At 54.8% G+C, this 26,049-nt stretch overlaps 1 protein-coding gene across 1 annotated transcript in view; it reads left to right on the plus strand.

Annotated features, from left to right (window-relative positions):
• Nucleotides 1-2,180: 2,180 nt before the first annotated feature.
• CCDC33 (coiled-coil domain containing 33) overlaps nt 2,181-26,049 on the plus strand; it is a gene marked incomplete at both ends in the record, with an annotated part of 43,143 nt that continues 19,274 nt past the window's right edge. The window contains 9 exons of the mRNA XM_082321226.1: nt 2,181-2,490; nt 2,877-3,334; nt 3,895-4,074; nt 14,783-14,946; nt 19,724-19,848; nt 21,583-21,692; nt 22,462-22,563; nt 22,731-22,822; nt 22,988-23,108. Of these exons, the coding sequence (XP_082177352.1) occupies nt 2,181-2,490; nt 2,877-3,334; nt 3,895-4,074; nt 14,783-14,946; nt 19,724-19,848; nt 21,583-21,692; nt 22,462-22,563; nt 22,731-22,822; nt 22,988-23,108 (1,662 nt within the window). The remainder of the gene's footprint in view (nt 2,491-2,876; nt 3,335-3,894; nt 4,075-14,782; nt 14,947-19,723; nt 19,849-21,582; nt 21,693-22,461; nt 22,564-22,730; nt 22,823-22,987; nt 23,109-26,049) is intronic.

The raw sequence follows: 26,049 nt of genomic DNA on the forward strand, positions 1-26,049 counted from the left end.
TGAGCACCCTGGAGACATTAGCACTCTTCCTGACAGGCTTGACTGGTAGAGGAATGACCCCACCACCTCCATTTCACCAGCTCAGGCTTAGCACCACGCAGACCACCCTTTTCTGCTTTAAACGCAACTCAGAGCCCAAAAACCCCTGAATTGTGGCTCATTTCCCTCCTGTCCTCATCCTGACCTCTGCAGCATCCTCACCACAGAAGGTTAAATGCATCAGCCAAGGTTGTGTTTGGGATCGGTGCTTCAAGGCAAGACTCCAACCTGTATTTTTCTTTCCCAAATAGAAATTGAGGAAGGACCAGCACGTACAACCAGCCTCCCTGGAAGCATCAGGAAGGTGTGGGAGACCAGGTTTTATTTTTAGTGAGTCCATCCATGGCCCATGCCCCCTGCCAAAGGGATTCTTGGAGGCAGTGATTTTGGTACAGGCCTTGGCTGGCTGCCTTGCAGATCCCTGGGCTGCTCCCATACTAGAAAAAAAATCAAAAGTCTTATGCCCCAGGGTCTCAGATGTTGTTTTATCCCCCAACCTGCTCCCCCAGAGGATAACCTTGTTGTTTCAAGCTTGCACCAGCATGAAGAGACTGGAATGTGGCTTTTTATATGGAGCACGGAGCTGTCTTAGAGAAGGGCCATCTGCTAGCCCAGCTCCGGCTCACATTTCACTGGAAACATCCCGAAAGCTGTGGGAACGTGCTATTCTCAGCAGCAATGGGGGAATGAGATATGACAGGGCAGGAGGCTCCTGGCGGGGATCGGACTGTGCTGTTCCAGCTCCTGCCCATCCCAGAGCATCAACCCCCTTGATATCAGTCCCAAAATATCCGTGGTGGGACTAACCTCTGGATGCTCAGCTGGCTCAGCGGCAGGTTTAGCAGGGAGTTCAGCTCCAGTTGCACCAGCCATAATCTCATACTCCTGCGTGGGAAAGAGCAGTCCACGTAATGCTGAGCTGGAGGAGAGCAAACTTGGACCAAAACCTCTTTGCAGCCAGCTTTGACTCAGGACATCACCCCTGAAAGGCTCCTGACCCACATGCAGGCACCTCACAAGCCCCAGTTTCCCTTCTGCAGCCCAACTGTGACTCTCAGGGCATTCCCAGCCCTTGCTGCAGCAGCAAGATCCCAGCTCTGGGTTGATCCTTTGGTGTCCAAAGCGCAGCAAGCTCCCAGCCAGGCTGCAAATGCACATCTCCAAGCTGTACAGCCAAAGAACCATTTCAAGCTGTTGTTTTTTAGAGACACGAAGTCATGGGGCAGTTTCTGCGTTGGACTTGCTTGCAAAGTTGCCAGGCATTAGGATTAGGTGGGCAAATGCCCCCTGTCCCTTTTGGGAGCTGATCTAACAGGAAGCACTGCTACCCAGGCTCACCCCGTTCCCCTCCCCTGGCTTGCTTGACCCTGTGGGGTGCTACTTCCACAAGCAAACCCAGACAAAAACTTGCCTTAGAGACAAACCAAAAAGCAGCTGTAGGCTTGACTGCCTGGTCCCATCAGCAGGAGATCCAGCAAACAGCCCATGGGTGCAGGAGGGGCAGGATAGTCCCACAGAGGTCAGCAACACATGGGAGCAGCCAGCATGCCTCACACCACCCTTGGCACCAGGGATCTCCTGGAGGCTCTGCAACATCCAGCAAACCTCTTTGTGGTCAATCTCCCAAAGCAAAGGGCCCAAGGAGCCATCAACTCCCTGCCGCAGCGATGCACGCGCACACCCCAGTACACCCTGTACGCACATGCACGTCTGTGTTGCATCACTTGGCATCACCCTGGATATCCCAAGCTGTTTGTTGGAAGGCAGCCACCACTTTGCATCTAGTTACCTGGTTTCCCAGCAAACAAACTGGAGTTCAAAGCCCCTGTCCCTGCCATTGCACAGGGGCAGGAAAGCTCTCAGCATCTCCCTGCGGCACTGAAGGATGATTTTTCAGGGACAGGGATTTCTTTTCCTTTTTTTGCTGCCTTTGAAAGCTGCCTGTTGAGATGTGAAGCCAACAAGTACCCAGGGGCACCCTCAGGCACTTTCCCTGCTGCAGAGGAGAAGGGAGAGTGGCAGCAGAGCCAGCTCTGCTCAGAAACCTGCCCCAGGCTGCCAGGAGGGCTTGCTCCAGGGCAGAGATCTGCAAGGTTCCTGCTATCAAGGAGGGTTCATCTCCAGATCCTATCTCTGTCCCCATGGCGGGCAAGGCAGGGAAGCCTCTCATCCCTTTGGCCCTGCAGTGCTCCCGGCTAAAAGCTGAGGAGAAGACCCTGGATTTTGAGTTCGAGGTGGTCAGTGCCCAGTTTAACCAGCGGGGCTGCTACGCCCTGCGGCTCACTGTGGAGAACCCGCTGCTGCAGGGCTCCAGCGCCGGCATCCAGCTCCGCATCAACAGCAAGGAGGTCATCCAGAGCAACACCAGCACCACTGACACCATTGAGCAGAGTGACCTCGACCAGATCTGTTCCTTCCAGAGGAGGAAATTCACCTTCACCCTGCCCAGAGGTAAGAAGCTGGATGCCACGGGGATGGGCTGATGGCAGAGGCAACCCAGGAGCAGAGCTCTGCAGTGAGCACAGCCTGTCTCAGGCTTGCAGACTCCTGTACCATGCTCACACATTTGCCCCCACAGCAAGCCCCTGAGCTGGAGTCAAAGCTGTCTGAGCTTAGTGGGGTGGATGGGGCAGGTCCAGCTTGGAGAGTGGAGTCAACACCCCCAGCGATGCAAACACCCCCCCGCTCTGAGGTCTAGATGTATCCAGGCTGGATAACCCATTGACTAGTATTCACAGAGCAGAGCTAACCAGGGCTGCTGATGGGTGAGCCCAGGAGGTGCTGCTGGGACCACCAGCCCTCCTAAGAAAGGCTTCACCCCCCACCACTCCTGGCAGGTTTCTGCAAGAATGACAAGAACCACGACGTGCGGCTCCACATCGAGGCCCTGCACTTCCCTGGGAGGGCAGAGAGGATGAAGAGGAGCAGGCGGGTGGGTGAAGCATTCTTTGCCATCTACCCCCGCACCAACCAGCCCCGGATGAAGCTCTCTGCTGGGAGGGACGAGGACTGGTACCGCTATAGCGCCGTGATGGCTTTGCTACGGGTGGGCAGTGAGCAGCCAGCAATGCACTGCGGCCGGCTGGCCTTCACCGCATCCCTGCATGAGCACCGGCCACCCACCACGCTGGCTTCACCCCCACCACTCTCCCCCAGCACCCAGGAGGACCGGAAAGCAGCAAGCACAGCCCCAGCATCCCCAGCCCTGGACATCCCTATCCCCGGCCGCTCGCTCCGTACACCCGAGTCTGCTTACCACTCACTGCCCACTGAGGGACATGCCTGCTCCCCCGAGGTAGGAGAACCCAGATTTAGGGGCCAGAAATCCTATGCTCCAGCAAAACAAGAGCAGACCAGTCTGCTTACGACAGGATTTGGTCCTAGGGTAGCTGGATGGCCCCACATAGGCACCAGCTGGAGTAAAAGCAAAAAGGGAGAGGTCTCTATGGCTTTCAGGGGTGTCTTTGGTAAACAGCACAGCCCTGCCTCAGTTTCCCATCCCTCATTCCCCAACATTGCTGGGTAGAAGCCTGGTACCTGTCCCCTGCCTGCCACCGAAGTTAAGGACACTCTTTGTCCAGGACTGGAGCAAGCTGGGACAAGCTCAAGATGCAGGCAAGGTCTTGGTGAGGCAGCAGCCACCCAAGCAAAGCCAGAAAAGAGGGTCCTGCGGTCAAACCATGCTCAGAGCTGTAGGAAAAGATCCTTTATAGGGTACAGAGCTATATATAGAGCTGGGATGCAGAGGGGTCTCCCTGGGATGTGGGGGGAGATGTTATGAGGGACACTGGGTGGACAGGGAAAGGGGTTCTGGAGTCCAAAGCTGGGTCTTCAACCCCCTTCTCTTTTTCCCAGAGGCTGCAGGCTGACCCTGCACTCAGCTCCTCCCCAGAGCTCCCAGGTAACTCAGCGGACGAGCATCCTTCCTCCTCCTCCTCCCGTTCCTCGGTGCCTGCCCCTGCTGTGCCGAGCCGCAGCAGCTTCCACCTCTCCTTGCCAGGCTACAGCCCGGATCTGGTCTCCTCGCCAGTGCAGGTGAGTGCAGCTGGTGGAGAAGACACCATCCTAAATTAATAAAAAAGTGTTATTATTCCTAGTAGCTTCCCATTAGAGCTTTGCGGTGCTGGAGAGGAGATGGAGGGGTGCAAGGGGACATGGCCACCTCCATCCTGTCCCCAGCTCAGCTTGGGTACCAGCACTGCTCCTGCTCCCAGGCCATCACATTCCCAACCTGGTTGTGGGGATGGGGGACTGAGACACGAAACTTTGCATTTCTAGTACCAAAAGGCAGCCCTGCAAGCTGGCTGTCCCCAGACAGTGGATGGTGTCACCTAGAAGCTCTTAAAATGCCGACTGCAGTCATCTGGGACTGACACATCTTAAATATTTCATCTTTCAGCTCAAATCTAGACTTCTAAAAACTGCAGAAACCATAGAGCAGGGCTAACACAGTCCAAGAGGCTGCATTTCTCTTTCCTTAGTTATGTTAAAAGCTGTCTAAATAAAGGAAAAATACATCCCTTACCCCAGGGGCTCCATTTCCTGCATCTCGCTGTAAGAATAACACGTCCGTTGATGAAGGCGTTGTCTGTGCTGCTCCCAGAGGTGTCTTGTACACCTGTGAAAACATTGCTTGAGAAAGTTGGATTACAGCACCAGAGACAGGATTGATCTCGTGAACCCTCCCCATGCATCCTCTGGACTCTCTTCTCCTGCCAGGGAGTCCCTCGTGTCCTCCAGCTGGGCTAGTAGGAGAGCTGGGGATGGTGGGCTTGATGGCAAGGTCTTCTGCAGCCTCTGGGCCACCAGCAAATGCTGCTGGCTCAGGAATGGGGCTGGCAACCCTTACTCAGCCCCTCAGCTAAGGGCTTCTGCGGTGGAGAGGTGACAAGGGACTCCGCAGGTGGTGGTTTGTGCCCGCAGTGCCATCACCAAGATGTCCTAAATGCTGGACATGTGCTTCTTGGTCCTGGTGACTATATTGCTGTGGCTGTAGGGTAAAAAGTGGCTTGGCATCCCTCTCCCCTGCGGTGTGCCCTGCACGGGGGCTACCCGCTGCTGCAGTGCTGCAGGACGCCTTCGTGCCTCGGCTCTTTCTCTTGTACAGGATAAATGTGTTGCTGATGGCTCTGGAGCACTTGATCCATGTATTTCTTGGGAGTTACAGGGTGCTCAAGCCCTGCTGAGCTGCTCAGCCCCTCTCCAGGGCAGCTGCCTGCTCCTTGTACTGCAGGCAGGATGCTGAGCATCGCAAACCCTCAGGACCCTGGAGCAACTCCTTGCCCTTCGCAGCACTTGGCCTCTCTTGATTTTCAAATGAATGTGCTATCCCCACCCCGAATCAGCTGAAAATTTACTGGCCAGAAATGCTTATTAGCGAGACCTGATTGAGTTTGCTCAGCAAATGTCTAGACATAAACTCTTTCGAGCTGCGGAAATCGATAGCAATCAGCTGGGATGCGGAGCGGGATGCTGCGGAGCCAGGCCAGGGGCGTAAAGTGAGGCATTAGCAAATGCAATTTTGCTCCTAGGCCCCTGGAGGGAATGTGATAAATCACCTGCTGCTGATGTCACCCAGCAAGTATTTGCCAGGATGGTTTTTATTTAAAAATTAAAAGCTTAGAGGCGGAGGGATGTTGGCTCCCCGCCTTCCTGGGTGGGCTGGAGTGACGGAAAATGTGTTGGAGGGTGGTTGAGCTGTGCTGGGTTATGGGGAAGGGGGAGGGACCAGATGGAGCTGGGAGGGCGTTTTAATCTCCAAAAGAACTCCTGGGATGCTGCAGTCTGGAGCAAGATGAAGCTATGGCAGTTGCTTGTCAGTCTGGAGCTGTTTTGGCTCTTGGTGGTCCTAACCTGAGCATCTCAAAACATCACAGGTTGATCCTGCCGTGCATGGTGAAGTTGAACCCTAAACTGAAGTTTGAGAGCCTAAATATCTTCCTAAATTCAGGCAGGACTTGGGTGATCAATAGTCTGGGGAGTCAGTAATGCTGGGGCATGGAGAGGGGCAACTTCAGAGGGGTGAGGGGTCCCATCGCAGGGCTGCTGCTTGGACCAGTGTCCCGAGAAATCTGGATGCTGGGGTATTGTGTCCATCTGTTTTGCCTTCCCAAGTGGGAAAGACATGCAGGCACATCCCAGTGGGGTACCAGCTCCTTGACATTGCCTCTGTGCTGAGCATCTCATCTGCAGGATGGTGGGGCTGATGGATGGTTGCTGAGCTCCACCCAAAAGGCCAAGGCACAGGGATAATGATTTTTCTCATCTCACCGCAACCTGCAGCTAATGTATTCCTAGGCATGAAGCAGGAGGCTCTGCTGGCTGTTCAAATGCCTCGTGCGTGTTGCAGAGCCAGACAGCTCCCTAATTGTCCCAGGACCTCGGCACAGCACTGAGCAGGTCGATAACATGCCATGGATGATCTCTCAGTTGCTGGAATGGCTGAGATTGAACCTTGGAGCTGTCAGCACAAGAGATACCTCCTACCCCAGTCTGGCAGAGATGGAGGTGAGGGGACTGGACTCACCAGGACCCCTGGGGACTTTGCAGCAGAGCACATGGCTCAGTTAAGGGGAATCAGCGCCTAGGTCAGCAGAAGTCGGTCCCTTCCTCTGGGAAAAATTCCCATTTCACTTCCAGCAGGTCGACAAGGCGCTCAGGCGAAGGAGCCAGCTTTTGGAGATCTCCTTGGCAGCTGGACTTGGTTGCAAGCCCACAGAAGATGGTTTGTTTCCAGTCTCCAGCTGGCAGTGAGGCGCCCATCCCAGAACAGCAATCTGTTGCTGTCAGGGTACAAGGAATCGCAGCCTTTCTGCATCAAATAAATGGGTTTACACACAGCTTGTGTTCCTGCTCGGTCTTACTTGTTTACCAGGCTGCAAGAGCACAGGGGTATCTGGCAGCTGGGTGAGACACAGCTGGTGCTTCCCATGGTAAGTGCATCCCATCCATGTGTGCAAGGCCAGCTGTGACTTGCTGAGCTTCAACAGGTCTGAAAAATGGGACCAAAACAGCTCTTGGCTCTGCTTATGCTGTACTTTATCCCTTTGGATTCCCCATGGAGCTAAACAGCTTCCCTAGCAAAGCGTGCGTGGGTGCGAAGTGACTTGGTGTAACAAAAATCACAGGGACAAGCAAAGAAGTTCCCCAAGAATAAGGATCACCTTTATTTTTTAAGTAGGATATAGAAAGTCTTTACTTTCTGTAAAGTGGCTCCTCAAGCACAGAGTGCGTTTCAGGCACAGGGGCCTGGGGGAGTCTGAGCCACAGCTGGGCTAATTTTAGCCCCTTTTTGATGGGTGTTCAGGCTGGGGCTTCTTTAAGAGGGTATCTCAGGAGTCCTTTCCCCACTGGTCAGATGTGGATGACAGGCTGTGAACTGAATTATCTTGCTAGCTCTGCTGCTTTTCAGTGGGGAGTAGAGCCCAGCCCTGGCCGCTCCTGAATGCTTCAAATCAAACCCAATCATAGAATCATAGAATCGTTAAGGTTGGAAAAGACCCTTAAGATCGTCGAGTCCAACCGAGACCCATTTGCAAGCCTGGCTCAACCCTCTGGCTGTGCCAAGGAGCTGGGGGATGGATTTGGGCTGAGACATTGCATTTCTGTCTGTCTGCAGTGGTAGGGGGAGCAGGGCTGCAGGGGCAGGACAAGGATGCTTGTGTTGGGATGCAGATGCTTGCGCCGGCATGCGGATGCCCTCGCAATGTGCCCCATCTCGCTGAGCGATGATGGTGGATAAAAGCTTCTGTCTTCCCATCACTGGAGCGGCAGGGCTGGGGCAGAGGTCTCTGTTAGCGGGTGATGGATGGCGTGTGTCTCCCGTCTGTCCCCTAGCCAGCTCATCCATCACTCAGCCCGATGACAGCGGCTGTCACAGGGAGGGTGGCAGGGGTCCAGCCCTTCTCCCCAGCCTGCCGCCCTGACACCGAGGTGAAGGGCTGGAGCTGCCTCGACTCACTGAAAGCCCAATGAGGCTGAAAAACAAACTTTGCCGGCAGGACTTGCCCCGGGACATGGGCGAGATGAATAACGCCGCTCCGGTGAGCAATTTGTAGGGCTTTGAAAAGCTGTCAGCCTGGGGAGGAGCGCGCCTTGACAGGTTCATCGGGGACTTTGCTTTCCTCCGGCAGCATCCTGGCTCTCGGCATCCCTTGATCATCCCTGCTCCATGCTGGAGGGAGCCGAGAGCAAAAGGGGACCTGAGGCAAATGGCTTTGGGGTGTTGCTTGCATAGCTCTGATTTACTGAAAGATGATTTTTTGGGGTGAGAAAATGCATGTTCCTAATGATGTATTGCAAGGAAATTATATTCACTATCATAACATTGGAGAGCTGAGGCTGCCCAACTTGGTCCAAAAGTCCCATTCTCTGCATGCTTCTCCCTGCCCGGATGGAGGTCTGGCATGGAAATGGGCCAGTGCAGAGTGGTAATTCACATTTTCTTAGCTAAAATGGAGAAAAATCTTCTTGGATGGAGAATACTGATCCTCAAGAGGTTTTCCAAGCTGCTTCTCGATTTGCTCATCTGTAAAGCACAAACTCTTTGGATGCTCGGAGGAAACGCAGGCAGGAGGAGTGGCTGCTAGCTCTAATTCCTGCAATTTAAGTCATCATGTCCCTTTAAGTGTCAAATAACTGCCTTGATGAGAAAAGCAAATGGGGTTAAAAAGAGAAAATTGCTCCTTTTTAAGAGGTTGGGGGGAGAAAATTGCACTGGTGCCACTGATAAATATAGAAAGTGTAAAACTCTCCTAATGGAGCAGACGAGGCGGTGCTGGGCTGCTGGCCCATTTAATTATTTGACAGGTGAATTGGGAGTTTTCTACATAAATGGAAGGAAAATGAATTTGGCAATTTTTAGTCCAAAGGGATTCCCGGTCGGCAGCAATGGGGCTCCCTGGGGAAATTGGCTTGGAAGCGGCATCCCTGCGTGCCAATGGGGGAGAGCATTCCCCCTCCTGGCGCCCCGAAACTGCCCTGTGATCTCTAATGAGCTCCTGCAGGGTCCCCTCAAGGAAATAACTTGCTTAAAAATAATAATAAGAAGAATATATCAAGCTCAGCCTGAATCCAAGAAAAAAATCCCCCCATCCCTGCTGCTGGCTTGGAAATGGGAGCAGAGCAGCGGTGTCTGCCCGCAGCAATGGGGGTTACCAGAGCAGTGGGGAGCACTGAGGCTGGCAGAACGAAACAATGAATAAAACAGTGTTTGCTTTCCTGCGTCACTTTTCTTCCTCTCGCTTTTGTTTCGCTGGGGATCTACTAAAGGGCTTTAACCGCTGGGGTGTTTTTCCTTGGAGGGTGGTTTGAACCTGCCGCGGAAGGTGTTGGGAAATACCCCTTGTAATACAATTGGGTTTGCTTCAAAAATGAGCTCGGGCTGCCTCGGGCCGTCGGTGGAGCTGAAGTTCTCCAACCATATGGCTGTTTATCTTAGGGCTGTGTTTTGAGTGGCGCTTGCCAGAGTCTAGAGCCTTTGCAGGGGGGAGGATATGCTTGCTAGCTCCTAGAAATGGAAACCATGTGCATGCTGGCTCCTTTCATTTGGGAAGCTGATGGCTATTCCTTGCCTTGTGCACCCACCTCTGTGTCATCCTAGAGGCTATTTTTCAAGGGCAAGGACAGATGCTAATTATAGGTGTCATTACAGGGGGGCTGTGTTCTCCTCCCATCACATGCTAAGCAGCTCCAAGGCATCCAGGAGCAAAAGCTCAGCGGTGTCTGAGCAAAGAGAGAGAAAGCATCCATGGCTGGACCCAGCAGGATAACACCTCCCTGTGCTGCATCAGCAAACTCTGGACTAGCCCATGTGCCTTCCACCAATGCAGGGAGATCGTGGCATCATGCAAAAGCCCTTTGCTTTGAAGGGGCAGCATCCTGCTGCAGTTGGACACTGCAAACACCAGCTCCCAGCCCTGCTTGAAGGACCACCGTGCTGGGGATGCCCATCGGTGCAGCTCGGTGCTCCTCTCCCATGGGTGGGAGCAGGGGTTGGAGGAAGAAGAGTGCTGATACTGTTTTAATCTTCCTTTTAACTGTAATTGCGTTTGGCTGTCTCCCCCGAGCTTGTTCCGGGTGATGCATTTTTTACCAGCTAGATTGCTTTCCTTGTTTTGCTCATTGGAGACAGGCCGGGGCCTGTGTCATGCCAGCTATGCATTAATAGAGCCTCAAATGAGATTTCACAGCCTCAAATCTGATTAGCGCCGAGGCTCCGGTTGCTTTGGAGAGCAGGGCAGACAGACGAGGAGCCGTGATGCTTGGGGGGGGGGGTGCAAACCCATATGGATGTGGGATGTCACGCTGTACCCTAACACCCCAGGCTTGCAGGGACCAACGTGGAGCCTGGGGACATGGGGACAGCACGGCATGGTGCAGCTGGGATGCAATGCATCTCCCACACCCTGAAAACCCTGAATTCAGGATGCTAAATTGTCCCTTGCACAGCATGTTGGGAGAAGGCTGGTCTGGGCGAAGCAGCTGCATCTGCTCGCCCATCAGCCACCAAGCCCTTGCTGGACTGCTCGTGGCCTGTAATCCCATGTTTCACCCCATTTTGCTGCCTGAGGATGTGTAAAATCCCATCCCCATCCCAATTCCCCCATGCCCAAAGGTGCGTGCTTGCACGCTGCCCATGAAGGAGCTGATCGGCTGTTAGCTGGCTGCTTGCCCCCATTATCAGGAGATGCTCTGCAGTGTTCTGGGGGTTCTTGGTGTGCTCTTACATCCCAGATCCCTGAGGTCCAGCCCTGAGAGGTGGCTGGATCTTCTGGGATGTCCCAAGGGACACCTGGGGACCCAGCATCCTCAGGCTGGCCTGCCTCCAGGATGTCCTGTCCTGGCTCTGGCATGTCCTGGCCATGCTCCAGCCCTTCCTCACGTTCAGACCCCCCATGGCACAGTGCTGGAGGTGTAACCTGTGGGCTGATCCTGCTGCTTGTTTAAAGCCAAGTGGCACTTTTTTTTCGCATCCTCTCCACTGCCAGGGGAGGGGAAGCAGCTTGCCGGTGTTTAGCTGCCATAAGGAGGCTTGAAAGGAGCCTGGGGAGACATCACGTAGGAAAACTCACACCAGTTCCAGTCCATCTTCGCTCATGGAGCCTACTATTATTTTATGAAGTCTCAGGAGGAGGATAAAGCTGACACGTTCCAATAGCTGCTCATAAATTGCCAGGGACAGGGAGGAGCTCGGGGCTGTGAGTGCTCCCACCGTAGAGGAGCGGATCCTCGCTCCTGTGGCAGTATTGCTCCTGGCTTTAGCCGGGGCTGAGGGGCTTGTGGGGCTCGCTATGAAGGGCCAGGAGGGTCCTAGTCTTTCCATGGTAGGGCAGGGGCTGGTATCTTCTCCTACAGACCAGTGGTGCATTGTCCCAGGGAACACTGGCAGGGCTGCGTTTGGGGTTGAGGAGGTGAACACTGCACATGTGCAGCCCCAGGCACTCACCTCCCATCTTGTGCTGTCCAACGCACCAGAGAAATAAAAAGTCAAGGAGCATCCTGCAAGCACTGACCTTCTGCCAGGGGGAAATGCAGCCGTGATCTCCAGCTGTGGGCAGGGGCCAAGCTGGGATGCAGGAGCCCCTGCAGTGCCATGCCTGGAGGTCCCTGCTGGCTCCCAGCCCGGGCTGTCCTCCCCGAACTAAACACTGGGCTCTTGAGGCTATTTATGTCTTGTCAGCCTGCAGCCAGAAGCAATTTAATCTTGGCTGAGCGCTGCTGTAGAGGAGCTGCCTGAGCCCCGATGTTTCTTTCGAGATGATAAAGAGTTGATAGAAAAACAAATTACGATGATGGCAGCTCAGGCACCGTTAATCAACCTCCCTGCAACATTGCAGTGTGAATAATTAATAATCATCGTTAAGGATGCTTTAAGGATGGCTTGGGGTTAAGGTGCTGCATGGAATCAGGGCAGTGGATTGCGTGAGATGCTCGAGATGCTCTGCAGGAGTCAGTGATACTCCAAGGGACCTCAAAATGTTTTAAACATGTGATGTCCCTGAGACCCCTGGGGACATGGGAACTTTATTTTTTCTCCACCTCTGCAAGCTACAGGTTGCAAACTCCTGGGTGAGAGCACCTGGCTTGGCAGGGATGGAGAAGTTTTGCTTCCCGCTGAGTAAGAGAGCTGAAAAACAAGCGTGGGCTCTACCTGGAACTGCAGGCACCCTCCTTTCTGGGAGAAATACTGAATTTCCTCCTGGCTTTGAATAGCGACTAGGGTTTTTTTTTCAGTAGTTAATCACAGCCTTGCTGACAGTTTCGGGTACCGGTTGCCTGCAAAGCCTGGCATTGTTCACGGCTGTTATTTTTAAAATGTTTTGTTCTGCTGAGTTTTACTTAGCTTAACTGCTCGTGAATTTTCTATTAAAACCCCTCACTAATTATCATGCTGTAACCATTGCTAGCAGTAAAACCTACTTGGTTTTTTAGGGAGATATAAATATAAGTGGTGGGTATGAAGATGTGTGCTAAGAAACCTGCTTCTGTTACCTGTAATGTGAAAGAAAATAGGGAAAAATAGGAAAATGTCTCAAAATAGTGATCTGGAGCTGTAAATAAGGGTGTGGTGTGGGACACCAATCCAGCATCACAGCTTAGGTCTTGGGGTCCCCCAGAGCAGGGCTCCCTCAGTGAGCTTGGAGGTGTCTGTGCAATTCAAAGCAAAGTTGTTTCCCGGCCCTGCCAGCTGGAATTCCTTGGATTGGGTTTTTAGTGAGTATTTGGGGTGCAAACACTCACTAAAACTCTAGAGCCGGAGCCTGAACAGATGCTTTCTTGAAAGGAGAGAGGGTTCTCCAGGGAAAGCATCCCTGCCTGCCCTGCCTGCACACCCGTGCATGCTTCCTGCCCGCGAATCCGGCACCCTGCCTCTTTGAAGCCCCCACCCATCCTTGCCCTCCCTTGGTGATGCAGCTGTGTGTTGATACATCCCAGGGGTCTTAAACCTGAACCTGTGCTTTCCTCCTCTTTTCCCTGGCTCCATCCTGCAGTTTGCCCTCTTTGCCAGCGCTGGGATGGAGCAAAATCATGCTTTATTTTTTTAGGACAGTGTTTATGCTGTTCCACATACACCTCTTTTTCCCTTCCTCTCTGGAAAAGCCTTGGGAAGGTGTCAGGGCTTGCCATGATGGGCTTTTGGGGGTGCAGGGAGAGCTGAGGTGCTCGGGCAGGGAGCGGAGCAGCTCCGGCTGCCAGCAGGGAGAGCCCGTGCCTGTGGGGGGTGACTTGATGGGTAATATCTCATGTCAGGTCACAAAACCCTGTAATTTCCCCTCTCCATCAACATCGTTGGGCAGGGCGATAATTGCCACAGAGCTGGAGTCAGGATGGGATTGGGATCCATCCCTCCCTATCTGCTCTGCACATTGGGGAATCCTCCCCCACTTTGTGTTTCTGCTCCTTCGGTGCCGCTTTCTGGCTGTAATGGATGCTAAGTCCCCAGCACCCAGGCCCGAGCTCCAGCTGGCTTCTGAGCTGACAGTAAAAAAATAGGGGTGGGGGGGAAAGCTGATTTAAATGTTTTTCTGAGCCATTGGTGGTCAGAGCACCCAGGTTCCATCCCACAAGTGATGCTCACGTTTGCGCCTGTTATCCCCCATGGTGGTGGGTCACCTCCCGAGCCCATCACCGTTGCAGCCGGATGGCCTCGGGAGAGACAAGGGAGAGGGCTTAGGATGAACCAGCCCCTCATTACAGAGTTTGGAGGCAAAGCAATGCGTCGGAGGGGATTTGCAGACAGCGGCTTTGAGAAGCCCACAGGGTGGGTGCTGGGCTGGAGCCCTTGCTTTCACCCCAGGAAGTCAGAGGGATGCACAAAGGGTTTGCTTTTCAGGGTCTGAAGCAGTACAGGGTGGGTTTTAACGCCTTGTAGCCACAGCACTATGCAATATTAGATGCATTAATGCTGTGTGCTGCCCAAGACAGTGGCACGGTGAGGATGCAGCCGGGGGGGACGTCGCCGTCTCTCACTTGGATGGGGTGTGATGGGTGCGGGGATGGTCCCCCTGCGGGCGAGGAGCAGCAGCTTGCGGCTCTGCTGCTCCTTATCACATCAGCTGGTGGGAATTAATGAGCTGGGGTGGGGGAGCCACCACGCTCTCTCCTATCCCCCCCCGGACTGGGCTGAGATCCCAATTCCTGAGGAGTTCGTATAAATTGCAGAGATGCCTGGGCTGGCGAGAAGGGGGAGCAGGAGAATGCAGGGGCCGGGGAGGGTTGTTGGCAGGTTAGAGGACCATGGGGGAAATGGAGGTGCTTTAGATGGTTAATGCCTGTTTTGGTGACCTGGCTTGGGGTCTTTGGTTAGACCATGGTGTAGCTGGCCCCTATGGGAGCACGCTGAGCAGGGATGCTGGGCTGGTTTCACCCCATGCAGGATGCTCTCATGCTGCTGGGTGTCCTCCCAGAGAGTCTGGCACCCATTGTGGCCCTGCCACGGCATGGAGACATCCATGGTGCAGAGCCACAGCTGGGCCCTGGGGACAGGGAAGAGGCAGCTGTGATGAGGATGTGCTGGGGACACCATCTCCCCAGCTTGTTCTCCCCCATCTGGACTCTCAGCATCAAGTAGGGGTTGTGGGGACAAGTTCGGGTGATGGAGATGCACCAGGGGCATCATCTCCCCCATCTGGGCTCTCAGCATTGAGCTGGAGCCATGGGGACAAGGCTGGGTGATGGGGACATGCCTGCAGCTTTGCCATCCGCTCCCCACCTTGACGTCTCTCCCACTTGCTCCTGGCAGGTATCCGAGTCTCCTGCTGGGACAGAGGAGCCCAGGCACACACCAGGGGTTGGCAGGGGACATGTGGCCCCCATGGGGAAGGAAGCCATCACCATCACCCTCCATGGTGCCAGCAACCTGCCAGCCACGCGGGAGGGCCGGGTGCCGTGCCCCTACATCATCATGTGAGTACCCAGCATCCGCGAAGGGGGACAATGGGGACACAGTGGTTTAAGACATGTCACCATGTTATTAACTCTTTGCAAATCCCAGGGAGGGGGAAACCTCTTTTGCGGTGACATGCACAAGCATCACCTCTGTGGGATGCTCAGTGTGGGGAGAGGAGACGGGACTCCTCGCTGAGATGGGGGAAGGTGGAGGACGGGGCGTTTTGGCTCACTGGGGCATCGGGAAGAAAGCATTCCTAATATTGAAAGTATAAAATGATGTCAAAGAATCCACAGGGTAACGCTGCCTGGGTTTCAAGATGATATCACAATAAATGAGTGTTTTAATAAATAAAACAGAATGCTTGGGTAAGGAGAACTTGACTCCTTGTGCATTATGCATGTGTCAGGGGACTCAATTAGCCAGTCATGCTTTGGTCTGTGTTAAGAGGAAGGCCGCTCTGCTCGGTGTTGCTGCGGGGTGAGCTTGGGATCCCAAAGAGCCCTTCGAGGAGGCAGAGTGGCTTTGGTCCCACTTCCCTGGAAAAGGGAGGAGAAAGTGGCTGTTGGTGTCTTCAGAGCATCACTTGGCTCCCTACAGAGTTTGGTTTCTCTGGGGCATCTCCCTGGGCCAGTGCTGGGCAGGCTGGTACCCAAGTGGGTGCATCGATGCCAGGGGACAGGGAAGCAGAGCTGAGGCTCATCCACTGGGGACAATCAGCAGCCTGGGCTGTGAAAGCATGGAAACATCTTCTCTGCAAGGCTGTAGAGCAAACTGTTGCTTGCTAGGCATTTTGCAGTGTAGAAACCCTGAGCTCAGTGGTGAGCTCCCAAGACCTGTCGGCATGGCACAATATGCCTTTTCTCCATGATGCCTGATGCCAGCCACATCGGACATCCTGGAGGCTCCCTGGGCAGAAGAAATGCGGCTCTCCATTGCAGGGGCAGCGTCTGTTGGGTTTTTGGGGCTGTCTGGCACCTGTAGCCCAGCAGAAGCCGGCTGGCACATGGGCTAGCAGCCCCCACTGCTGCCCCTCCATCACCCCTTCCCCTCTTTCCCACCCCCCTATGCCAAGGACCCGCTCTCTGCCCCGACAGCCTGAGTAACTCCACCACAAGAGTTGTCTCTATTTCCATAAACCAATTATACCCAGATAATCTCAGGAGATTTAAACATCAATATCCTAAATGATAGCACGAGGGTGGCGTGTGATTGTTGCATCTCTTTACATTCTGGTGCTGCTCCATCACCGCATTGCCATGGTAACGGGGGAGTGATGGAGGGGAGGGGAGGGTGGTATTAGGGATGCAGGACACATGAGGGGCCTTTTAGTAACCATAGTGAGGGAGCCAAGGCAGAAGGGAATCAGTTATTGTTTTTCAGGGCACTTGCTTTTGAAGGAGAGTAGCATGTTGCAGTTAAAAGGTGGGTTTTTACGGACGGGAAGGAGAAGCGGTCGGTGGATGGTGCTGGTGGGGACCTAGTGGCAGCTGGTCCCCTGCAAAGCGGCTGGGTACCACCAGCGGAGCCAGCCCAAGCTCAAACTGCTGGCACCGAGAGCATCACCCCGCAAAATCAGGAGTGGGATGGGAGGAGGGGAGCAATACCACTTGCACCAGCCCTTTGTGGCTGTGCCCAGTCGCTCGTGCCCAGACTCAGCATCCCATAGCACTCCGTATTTGCGTGCATCGCTTCCAGCTCTCAGCGCAGAGGATTGGGGAGGGAAAGGCTTGGCAGAGTGAATCTGAAAGATCTCAAGCAGCAGGAGAGCCTGCACATGCATCCCGATGGGCTTGGGCTCACCCCAGAGAGAATGGGGCTCCTCCTCTGGGGATGCTCTGGGGACTCGACAGCAGCTTGGCTCTGCTCCTCATCCTCTGAATGCTGAGCAAATCCCTTCTCCCTGCTTTCAGGGGCACCCGTGGGTTTGCTCTGTGTCTTCCTTTCACTCCGTTGTGCACACAGATAAATTGCTCCTGGTCCGGCATGATGCAGGGATGACCTTGGCGTGCCAGAGCCAGGTGTGTTTGCAATTAACAGCACAAAGCGCCTAGCTCCGGCCAGCTTCTCCTCCCCATTGAATACCGTGGGTGGGTGAAAGTACCTCCTCGCTTCTTCCTTTCTTCTCTTCAGCGCCAAGAGAAGAAACTCAAGGTCGCTGCTGAATGTGCCGTCTGCTCCCAGCCTGGGGGATGGGGGCTCCGATGTCCCGCTGTCTGTGGGTTTGCCCGCGCAGGCAGCAGTCCTGGTTGTGGTGCAGATGGGATGTTCCATCTGGGAAAGGGTTAGGGTGTTCCTGCAAAGAAAGCCTTTTGGCTCTGCAACATGCCCAAAAATAAACCTCAGCTGATAACCCCAGAGCAAGGGGGTGGGGGAAGTGGGACCAAGCAGGGTCTTTGGGGGTCCCCTCCTCGCCCCAGCACCCAGCTTAGGTGATGGTGGGATGAAGATGGACCGTCCCAGGGTTAGATGGTCAGGAGCAATGTAAAAATTGGGTTTCTCAAAGGAGAGGGGAAATTATAATTCTTCCTTTCTCTTTCTGAATCTTTTCAGACATTGCTCTTACACCTTTGTGATTTATTTATCTGTATTTATTTACCCAAACTGCACCTGAGCCCCCCAAGCTCAGCACTGAGTGCAGTGGGGCTGTGTGGCGGCGGCAGCATCTCCTTCCCCAGGGCCAGATCCTGCAACTGCCGCATGAGTAACACCCTGGATGTCAGTCCTGTGAACTGTGGCCATGCTACATGGGATTTTTCTTCCCTGAGAACGATGCACCTGCACCACTGTGTTGCCTCTGCAGGGATGTTGGCCCTGAGAAATAACTCACCCTGTAGAGATAATAACTTATAAGCCAGATAAATAAATATTTACGAGGGCTGGGCACAGCCCTTTGCTGGGCACCCGGGTGTCACACACAGCAAGGCAGCTGTGTGATGCTGTCCCTGAGCACTGTAGCCGAGACATTGTGTATAATAACTCCCCGGGGGCGTCTGTCTTTATCTTTTATCTTTATCTTTTATCGCAGCGGTGGGTGACTTGGTGCATCCCCACACAGCAGAGCAAACTGCCTGCCCCAGAGCAGGTGGGGAGGGATGCGGAGCATCAGAGAAGCATCTCTTGGTCCAGCCTGGCCATGTCCTGTCCCAAGGCATGCGATCCCATGGGCAGCCCTCTGCAGCACCTGCTCTCTGGAGACTCCATCTCCTGCCCCACCACGGGGTCTGGAGCTGGCTGGGGTGAGGAGGAGACATCAAACCATCTCCGCTCTCGCCATTCCTGCTGCCCCTGGACTATTCATTTGATTTTGAAGCACATCCCCGTGTTATGTACTGTTGTGGGTTGTTTCCCCCCCACACTTCACAGCTCTTTTTGAATGCTCTCTCATCCTTAGGCAAGTCTATAATGAAGGGGGCCCAGAGCAGCCGGTTCTCACCCTCCTCCTCTTCCTCCTCCCACCCCCCCAGCCCAGGTCTCGTTTCATTCGGACTCCAAGCACGTTGCTGGTAGAGCAATCCCCCACAGAGCTCATTACTGGAGAGCCGATTTTCTTCCAGCCCCTCCACAATGGTGCCAGCCCGATGCTAATTCCCACCTGCCAGAGCTGGCCGGCTCGGCTCCCTCCCTGCGAGATGCAGGTGGGCTTCTCCGGTGGGGAAGGGGACACATGGGAGATGGGAGAGGAGCATGGGGCATGGATGCAGCTTGGCTGAGGGCCTGTTAGACCAATCTCTCCAGCAACGCGAGAGGATGGAGGTCTTGTGAGCATGGAGCATCCTCCCATCCAGCTCGTACCTCTGGGATGAACCTGCTTGGTCCCACCCCTACCTGGAGCTCATGCTGCAGCTGGAAGGACCTTTATCATCTCCTTTCTCCCAGAGACGGGGTGGCAAAGTGCCACCATCTGCTTTCTGTCACCGCAGTGCTCCGGTAACCTCTCCCTAAGAGCCACGTTGGCTCTGCTCCAGCAAGAGCTTTCCTGGAGGAGCCAGCACTAGACATTTTATCATCTTAATAGCCAGAGCAACCCGTTGACAGGGCTGGGGCATCTGTGTCACATTGGCCTGACGCCATGTCACCGTCCCCCTTCACCTGATGGTTGGGGAGGGAGAGGACTTGCAGTCACCATGTCACTAGGCGGTGGGACTCTGCTGTGGTCTTGGGACTCCCAGCATAACACCAAGTGTCTCTCTGGGCAGTGGAGACCCCTTAAAAGATCTGCCAGCCCCCCTAAGGAGGAGGGGCATTATCATCAGCTAAACTCATGAGTAATTGATGATCAATTGATAAAAGTGGGAGGAACAACCCCAAAACAGCCCTGATGGTGATGGCCCTGCACCAGCACAGATGAAGAATTACCAGGGGCCCATAGCCGCTAACACCACCATAATTATTGCTCAGCCTCGTTATGTGCTGAGTTTAATGACGGCGGTCGTTAACATTCAATCTTCTCTCTCCTTTCCCAGCAGCCTCCTCCCTGTCCCTTCATCAATACCACCGGATAATTAGCCTCCGGGGTCTGTAATAGCCTTTTGGATAAAAGAGGCTGCAAACCCCATCACTGGAGGCTTGGCAGGATCCAGCAGCCAGGAGTAAAATCAGCCCTGGACCCCCAGCGCAGCCCCCCCGGCACCGGGGCAGAGCTTTGCTAAGGGTGGTGGGAGGGTGGCCTGGCCGCTGTTAGCTGCATCGAGTGGGGACGGTGCTCATCTCTCTCCCAGGCCCAGCTCCCTCCTAACACATTTTCCTTCCTTACCCAGTAACTGGCCTGTTTTGCCTCCCTTTTCCTCCCAGTAAGACCAGCAGAGGGGATGAGCAGAAGCCAGAGGTGACCCGTGCATCCTCGGTGCCCACCCACTCACCCACCTGGGAGGAGGAAGTGACAGTGGAAATGGATGCTGAAGATGTGGGCTGGGCAGGTGAGAGCATTAGAGGACCATGGTGACAGGGATGCTGGGGACCAGGACACGGGACTCTTCTCCTCAAAGGGAGATGATTTTGGGATATTAGGGAGCCCGTGCTCCACAGGACCCTGAACAGCACCCAGGCAGAGGGTGGCCATGATGGGGACGAGCCATGCCCTGAGCCCTGCGTGTCTGTTGTGGCTTCAGGGCAGGACCAGGAGGGACTTTCCCTCAGATACGGTGCTGCAGGATGGGGCAAGTGATGGTGCCGAGCTCCGGGCATTCGAGCTCCGGGCATCCTCCAAAGCATCCCATGGGAATCAGCATCAAGGGAGAGCACCCCAAATCTTCCCTCGCTGCCAGCCTGACCCCAACACCCTGTATTAGCTGGACCCACATCATGATGCTGTTACTCCCCACGCAAGGCTGCTAAGTCTGTAATTGTAATAAAACTCATGGCATTAGGGGCCAGGATTTGATTATAATGAGACCCTTGCAAAACAAAGTGTGGGAGTCAATCTTCACATCGTGCCTAATCCTGTTAGGCCCTGACCTAAAGAAAATTGAGGAGCTTTTGATGTACTTTGGACCTGCCCCGTGTGGTACCGGGAGACATGCAGGGAGACCCGATGCGACCTCCGGCCTTGCTCATCCACCTCCCAGCATCCCCTAGGTGTTTGAAGATGTTCATCCCCCAGATGTTCAGACTGGAGCTGTTGTTTCTGGGTGCAGCTCGCACCTTTTCTTGCCCAGAAATACAGTTTCCATCAGCGGAGCTGCCGAGCGTGATCTGTCATCAGTGACAACTAGCAGAAAAGTCACTTGTCTCTCACCCGACCCCAGAACATTTTCCCTGGTGCTCTTTCTACAAGGGGCTGGGAGAAAAAGAAAATCTCCATATAAATCAAGCACTTGCTGAAAAGCACAAGATCAGGAAAGTGTGGTTCATGTACTTGCCTGGTCCATCGTCTTCATTTTGGGGACATGCACGACCTGTGGCATCGTCAGGTTGGCCAAGCAGGAGTTAAGGCGGATGCCTCGGCACAGTCATTAAGCTGGGGGAAGGGAAGCCCAAGTCTTGATGGCAGCATAAAGAGAAGGCGGTTTTCCCTTCCATCAGCTCCTTTTTTTTGATAAAATGCTCCTGCTCGTGCTTGTCAACTAAATTGCAGCTTTGCTTTAAATTAAGGGAAGAGCTGGGGGTGCCAGCACCCGTGGGGGTGATGCTGCCATGCTGGGGGACAGATGGGGACGAGTCACCCCCGAGAAGGCAGATGCCGTGGTGGCAAGTGTCTGCAAAACCCACCCGTGGGCTGTGGGCTGACCCCAGGGCAGGGAGGGCTCAGGGCAGGATCGCACCCGGCAGCTGAGCGGGGTGGGCTGGAGACAGGGAGTTGGATTAGAGGGATCAGCGGGAAATCCTGGCTTCTTAAATGGGAACCTGAGCTGCACTGGTGCCAGCTGCTCACGAGCTTCGCTTTCTTGGGAATGCCTGAGACATGTTCTCAATGGCTCCTTGGGATGCATGTGTGTGTGTGTGCATATAAACCCAGGACGGGCGTAAATTCTGCCCCACCATGACCTGCGAGGGGAAGGGGCTGCTGAAAATGAATCGATCCCCTCATTGCCTCTGGCCCTTCTTCACCCAGACCTTCCCCCAAACCTCTCCCCATGTCTTTGCCTGCTCTCCCCTCCCCAACCCCTCCAGCCAGCCCCGTTCATCCTGACGGCCAACCCTCTCCCTTCCAGCCCTGACTCTCACCGTGGCAGACAAAGCCACCAAGGAGGTGTTGGGGACCTTCCAGCTGCCAGTGCGGCACCTCCAGCCCTTCCAGCCCCACCACTGCAGGCTGGTGCTGGTAGGTATGGTGCCTGCCCCTCCATCCCGCTGCTCATTCCTGCTTCTGACTTTGATTTTCACCCCAGGGCTGTAGCTGGGGGTTGTGGGCAAAGGGAGCCTTGTGTAATGGTGTAATCCCGGTGGGAAAACTGAATTTGGCAAGTCGGGGAAGGTGCTCAAAGAGGATTGTGAGCTTCCTGTGAGGTGGGAACAAGGCAGGCGTTGTGCTGGGCTTTTTTTGTCTCTGTCCAGTGGGAAAACATGGAGGAAAAGTGAGGGGACTGCAAGCTGGAAAGTGCTTTCACCCTCAGCATCCTGGGGAAGGAGATGCAGGGCCGGGCCATATGGCAGAACATTCATTAAACAGGGGCTGCTGTGCATTAATTAATGCAGGCAGGTACCCAGCCCCAGGGAGAAGCCGCATCCTAAGCCCCTCAGTGAGGATTTCTCCCTCCCAACATGTTAACAGTCCCGGGGACTTGGCTGATAGCTCCCCGTACAGCTGAGACCTGGCAAACTCACTCAATACTCCACCCAAATCAGCCTCCCCTATGCTTTGGCTGGCAGAAATGAGTTTTCTCTTCCCTGCACAGAGATTGGGAGTGATTAAATATTTAAATGCAGAAGGATTTATTATATTGATCTTTTCCGGGAAGGCTCAGGGGCTAGTGAGCTTTAATTATCAGTTGGTGCTTTATTGTCAGCGGTGGGCTGTCTGCACGCCCAGCGCCCACGTTTGGTGGCCTTGACCCTTCCTCCTCCCACGCCTCACTCTCCTCCACAAACAGCCGAGGACACGGGACCCTGCGGGGACAGTCCTGTATGTCACCATCATCCGCAAAGGGAGCTTCATCCCTCGCTGCGATGGATTGAGCTACGTGGCCTTGGAGGTGAGAGGTGGCCCTGGGGACCGGAGGTGGCAGGGGAGGTTTGCAGGGTCCGGGATGGACCAGAGCATCTCGACTTGGAGAGGATGCTGCTGCACGTTGTCTCCTGCTCCAGTGGCTGTTGATGCTGATTTAGGGCAGCTTGTTCTCCCCAACCATTTGCTGACCAGGTGCTGCTGCGGGGGCTGAAAGCCCCCCTGGCCACCCCCCTCGGGCCCCTCGTCGCGGTGGCCAGAGTTGTGACCAACATTCGGGAGTATGAGTGAGTTATGGCCATGGGGGGCTGGCGGCAACATGGGTGGCGGGTGCTGGGCTTGGGACAACCTGAGCATCCCTGGTGCCATCACCCCCTCCTGCGGTGCTTGGCTTGCCAGGAGCGAACATGACTTCGCATGTGCTGACTCTCCCCCTTTCCATCACCTCTCAGGCACTGCATGGAGAAGCATCCCATCATCTGTCCCGGCATCAGCCCCACCACCATCACATTCCCAGACCCTCCGGCAGCAGCCTTCAGCATCACCCAAGCTGCCAGTCACGGCTGCCCGCAGGTAGGAGGCTAAGCGCATCGCAGGAATGCATGGCTCTGGCAGCATGCATCCCATTTGGGTACCGATGAACACCTCTCCTTCGGCAGGGTTGCTGAGCACCCTGTGCAGGGAAAGGCTTTAGGGGCAAAGTGATGCTTTGAACATGAAAGACACAGTCCTCATGTCCGCCTCACCCTGCCTGCGGAAACCCACAGGCAGCTCCTCGTTTGTGTTTTTGTCCTTTGTTTTTCCCCCTGCTCCGCTCACGCCTCCGGCTTGTGTGCCGCCTCTTGAAGGCAGAGACCTTCTCCTCCCTGGGCCTCAAGTAGCGCCGGGAGAGCTAGCGACGCACATCTTCAAAATAGCTGTTGCCAGGGAAACATATGCTTTCGGCACACGGCATCATCGGCGAGAAGGAGGAGGGCCCCGCTTTTGTTCCTGAGCCCTGCCAAAAATTGGCAGGGAGGGAGAGGCAGGGGACTGGAGGGATGCTGGGGCAGGGAGGAGGTGTGATGGGGCAGCCGAGCTAGAAGCCAGTGTGAAGCTGCCATCCCTCAAAACCAAAGTTGCTCCATCCCTTCACCTCTGAAAAGTGCCAGCCGAAAGCGTGGCGAGGGCAGATGTCCAGCTGCCTCGAAAAGATGGATCCAGCTGGTCCCGAATGCCGGCGGAGCACACGTTTCTCCATCTCAGTCCTTTTCCCCCGTGCATTGAATTTTGATTGTCTCAGAGCGAAACACCCTGTATCAACACGTTTGGGGAGCCCATAAATAAAATATTACTTAGAGGAGGCCGGCCAAATGCCAAGTCGCCTACAAGGCGGTGAATTATCATAAAAATCACTAATGCATTTCATTCATTACAACAATTGTTGTTTTATTGCCCCTTCCTCCACCTCCCTGGGTTGTTCTTTGCAGGTGAGAGGCAGGGGGAGTGCTGGGGACCCTCTGTTTTGGGTCTGCACCTGCTTTTGCCCCCCCTGGGACCAGTACCCCCAGCCCCACCATGGCAACGGGTTCAGGGTGCAGGCTGCCCATGCCAGCTCTGGAGCACATATTAGGAAAGAAATCCCCCTGTGCTTGCCCCCACATTTTCTTTCCCCCCAGTCTCCTTGCTCCAGGATGCAGAACCCTGAGGCTGCAGTTTCCCAGCCGGAGCAGGGATATTTCTCTGCTCTAAAGGCAGTCAAAATCCATTTCCTTCAGATTTATATGGATAAATACACACACAAACCCCTGTGAACACATGAAATCCGGGCGATGGGCGAGCCCGAGCCGAGCCCCACAGCCCTGGCACAGGAGACAGTGCCAGCATGGAGCTGTGGGAGCCCAACACGGGAGGACAAGTGATTAAACTCGGCCATCTGGCCTGAGTGCATGCTGCTGCCTCCTCCTCCTCATTTCTGTGCCCACATGGCTCTGTCTGTCTTTGCACATTGCCGAGGATGCTCTGCCCAGGGATGCATGGACAGGGTGCCCTGGAGAGCTGTGTAACGCCCATCCGCTCTCTCGCCCTGTCTCCTTGCCTCAGTTTCCCCACCTGTAGGATGTGGTTCCTTCCCCAGGAGGATGAACTCTTAATGCCTGGGAGGAAAGGTTAGGGGAAGGCTGGGAGGAGGAGGAGGAGGGAGCATTGCTGCTCCAGTTCCAGAGGTTAATGGCTTTCCCCGAGCAAACTCCTGGGCAGGCTAATCGGATTCGATAATTCTGCCAGCCCAGCATGTCCTCTCGCCTGTCGGTTCCCATCAGTGTCTGCAGACAACAGCGCTTGGGTTCACCTTCAGCAGGGAACCCCTCTTACTCAGGCAGGTTTTGGGTTCCTGGGTGGTTAACCCTTCCCTGCCTGACTGGGACTCCTGGAGACCTGGTCTTCCTGGCCAGGAGTTAGCTGGGACCTGCACAGAGCTGCCTGCAAGACTGTTGGGTGGTCTCCTCGGGTGCTCTCCTTGGGCTAACAGCCCCTTTCATACCAAAAGGGATGGGTTTGGACACGCTGGTGGTGATGGCAAATCCATGGGGTGGATGGCACCGGGCTGTGGCTCCTACAGAAAGCCACACCATTCTGCCCTGCTGGCACCAAGCTCAAGCTTTTGTGATGTTGGTCCCCTCTAAGATAAATCTCCTTTTGGGCTCTTTCCCTTGGGGACCCTCTAGTTTAACCCACTTATCTGGAGCTTCTCGCTCTCTTCTGGGGTCTGCACCCTCCAGACAGGCAGCTATGAGGAGCAGGGGATGGCCCCATCCCTTGGGAAGGCAGGAGAGATGCTGTGGGCTTGGCCACCTCTGCCTCTGCTTGTGCCAATGATGCTGCCTTTGAACCAGCCTTTGTACGGGAGACGAGCTGGGGTAGCCAAGGAGGATGAAGGCGTCTGCTTCCTCCTCCTCCTCCCTGTCCCCTTTGTTGTGTTTCTCCAGGTGGCCCTGGGCAGAGGCAGTTGTTGTGCCAAGACGTCTGCCCAGATCAGTGCATTGGCTCTGACGCCCCGGCGCAGAGCGTCCATCTGTCCCGCTAAGCCGGTGGGAGACAGCCTGGCCCTGGCAAGCGCTCCTACCCCCGCCCCAGCCCCAAAATCAGGAGGGGAATTCAGGAACATCATCTCCCATCCCTGACCTGGTGAGAAGAGCCATGTGGGCTCGGGACCTCCGACAATTGGTGTCAAATTAACAATATGCTCCCACGTTTGACTTTTCCCTTCCCCGCTGAGTCTAAAACAGCACCATCTCACAGCGCCTTTTACAGGTTGATGCCAGGAAAAGTAACCGGAGGCGGTGTTCAGTATTTTTTAGGAGATTTTCCCCCCAAATTGGGCTTTGTGAGGCTGATGAAACAGCCCCGTGGGCTGGGATGCAGGCTGGGAAAGGAGAGGAGCGGCTGAAGTGTGCTGAGCCAGATCCAGCTGCTGGGAGCTTGCCCCAGTCCGTGTAGGTTTTCCCTAAGAACTTACAGGCACAGACTGGGCTCC

The sequence above is a fragment of the Platalea leucorodia genome (genome assembly GCF_965183815.1).
Source record: "Platalea leucorodia genome assembly, chromosome: 9".
Lineage (NCBI taxonomy): Eukaryota > Metazoa > Chordata > Aves > Pelecaniformes > Threskiornithidae > Platalea > Platalea leucorodia.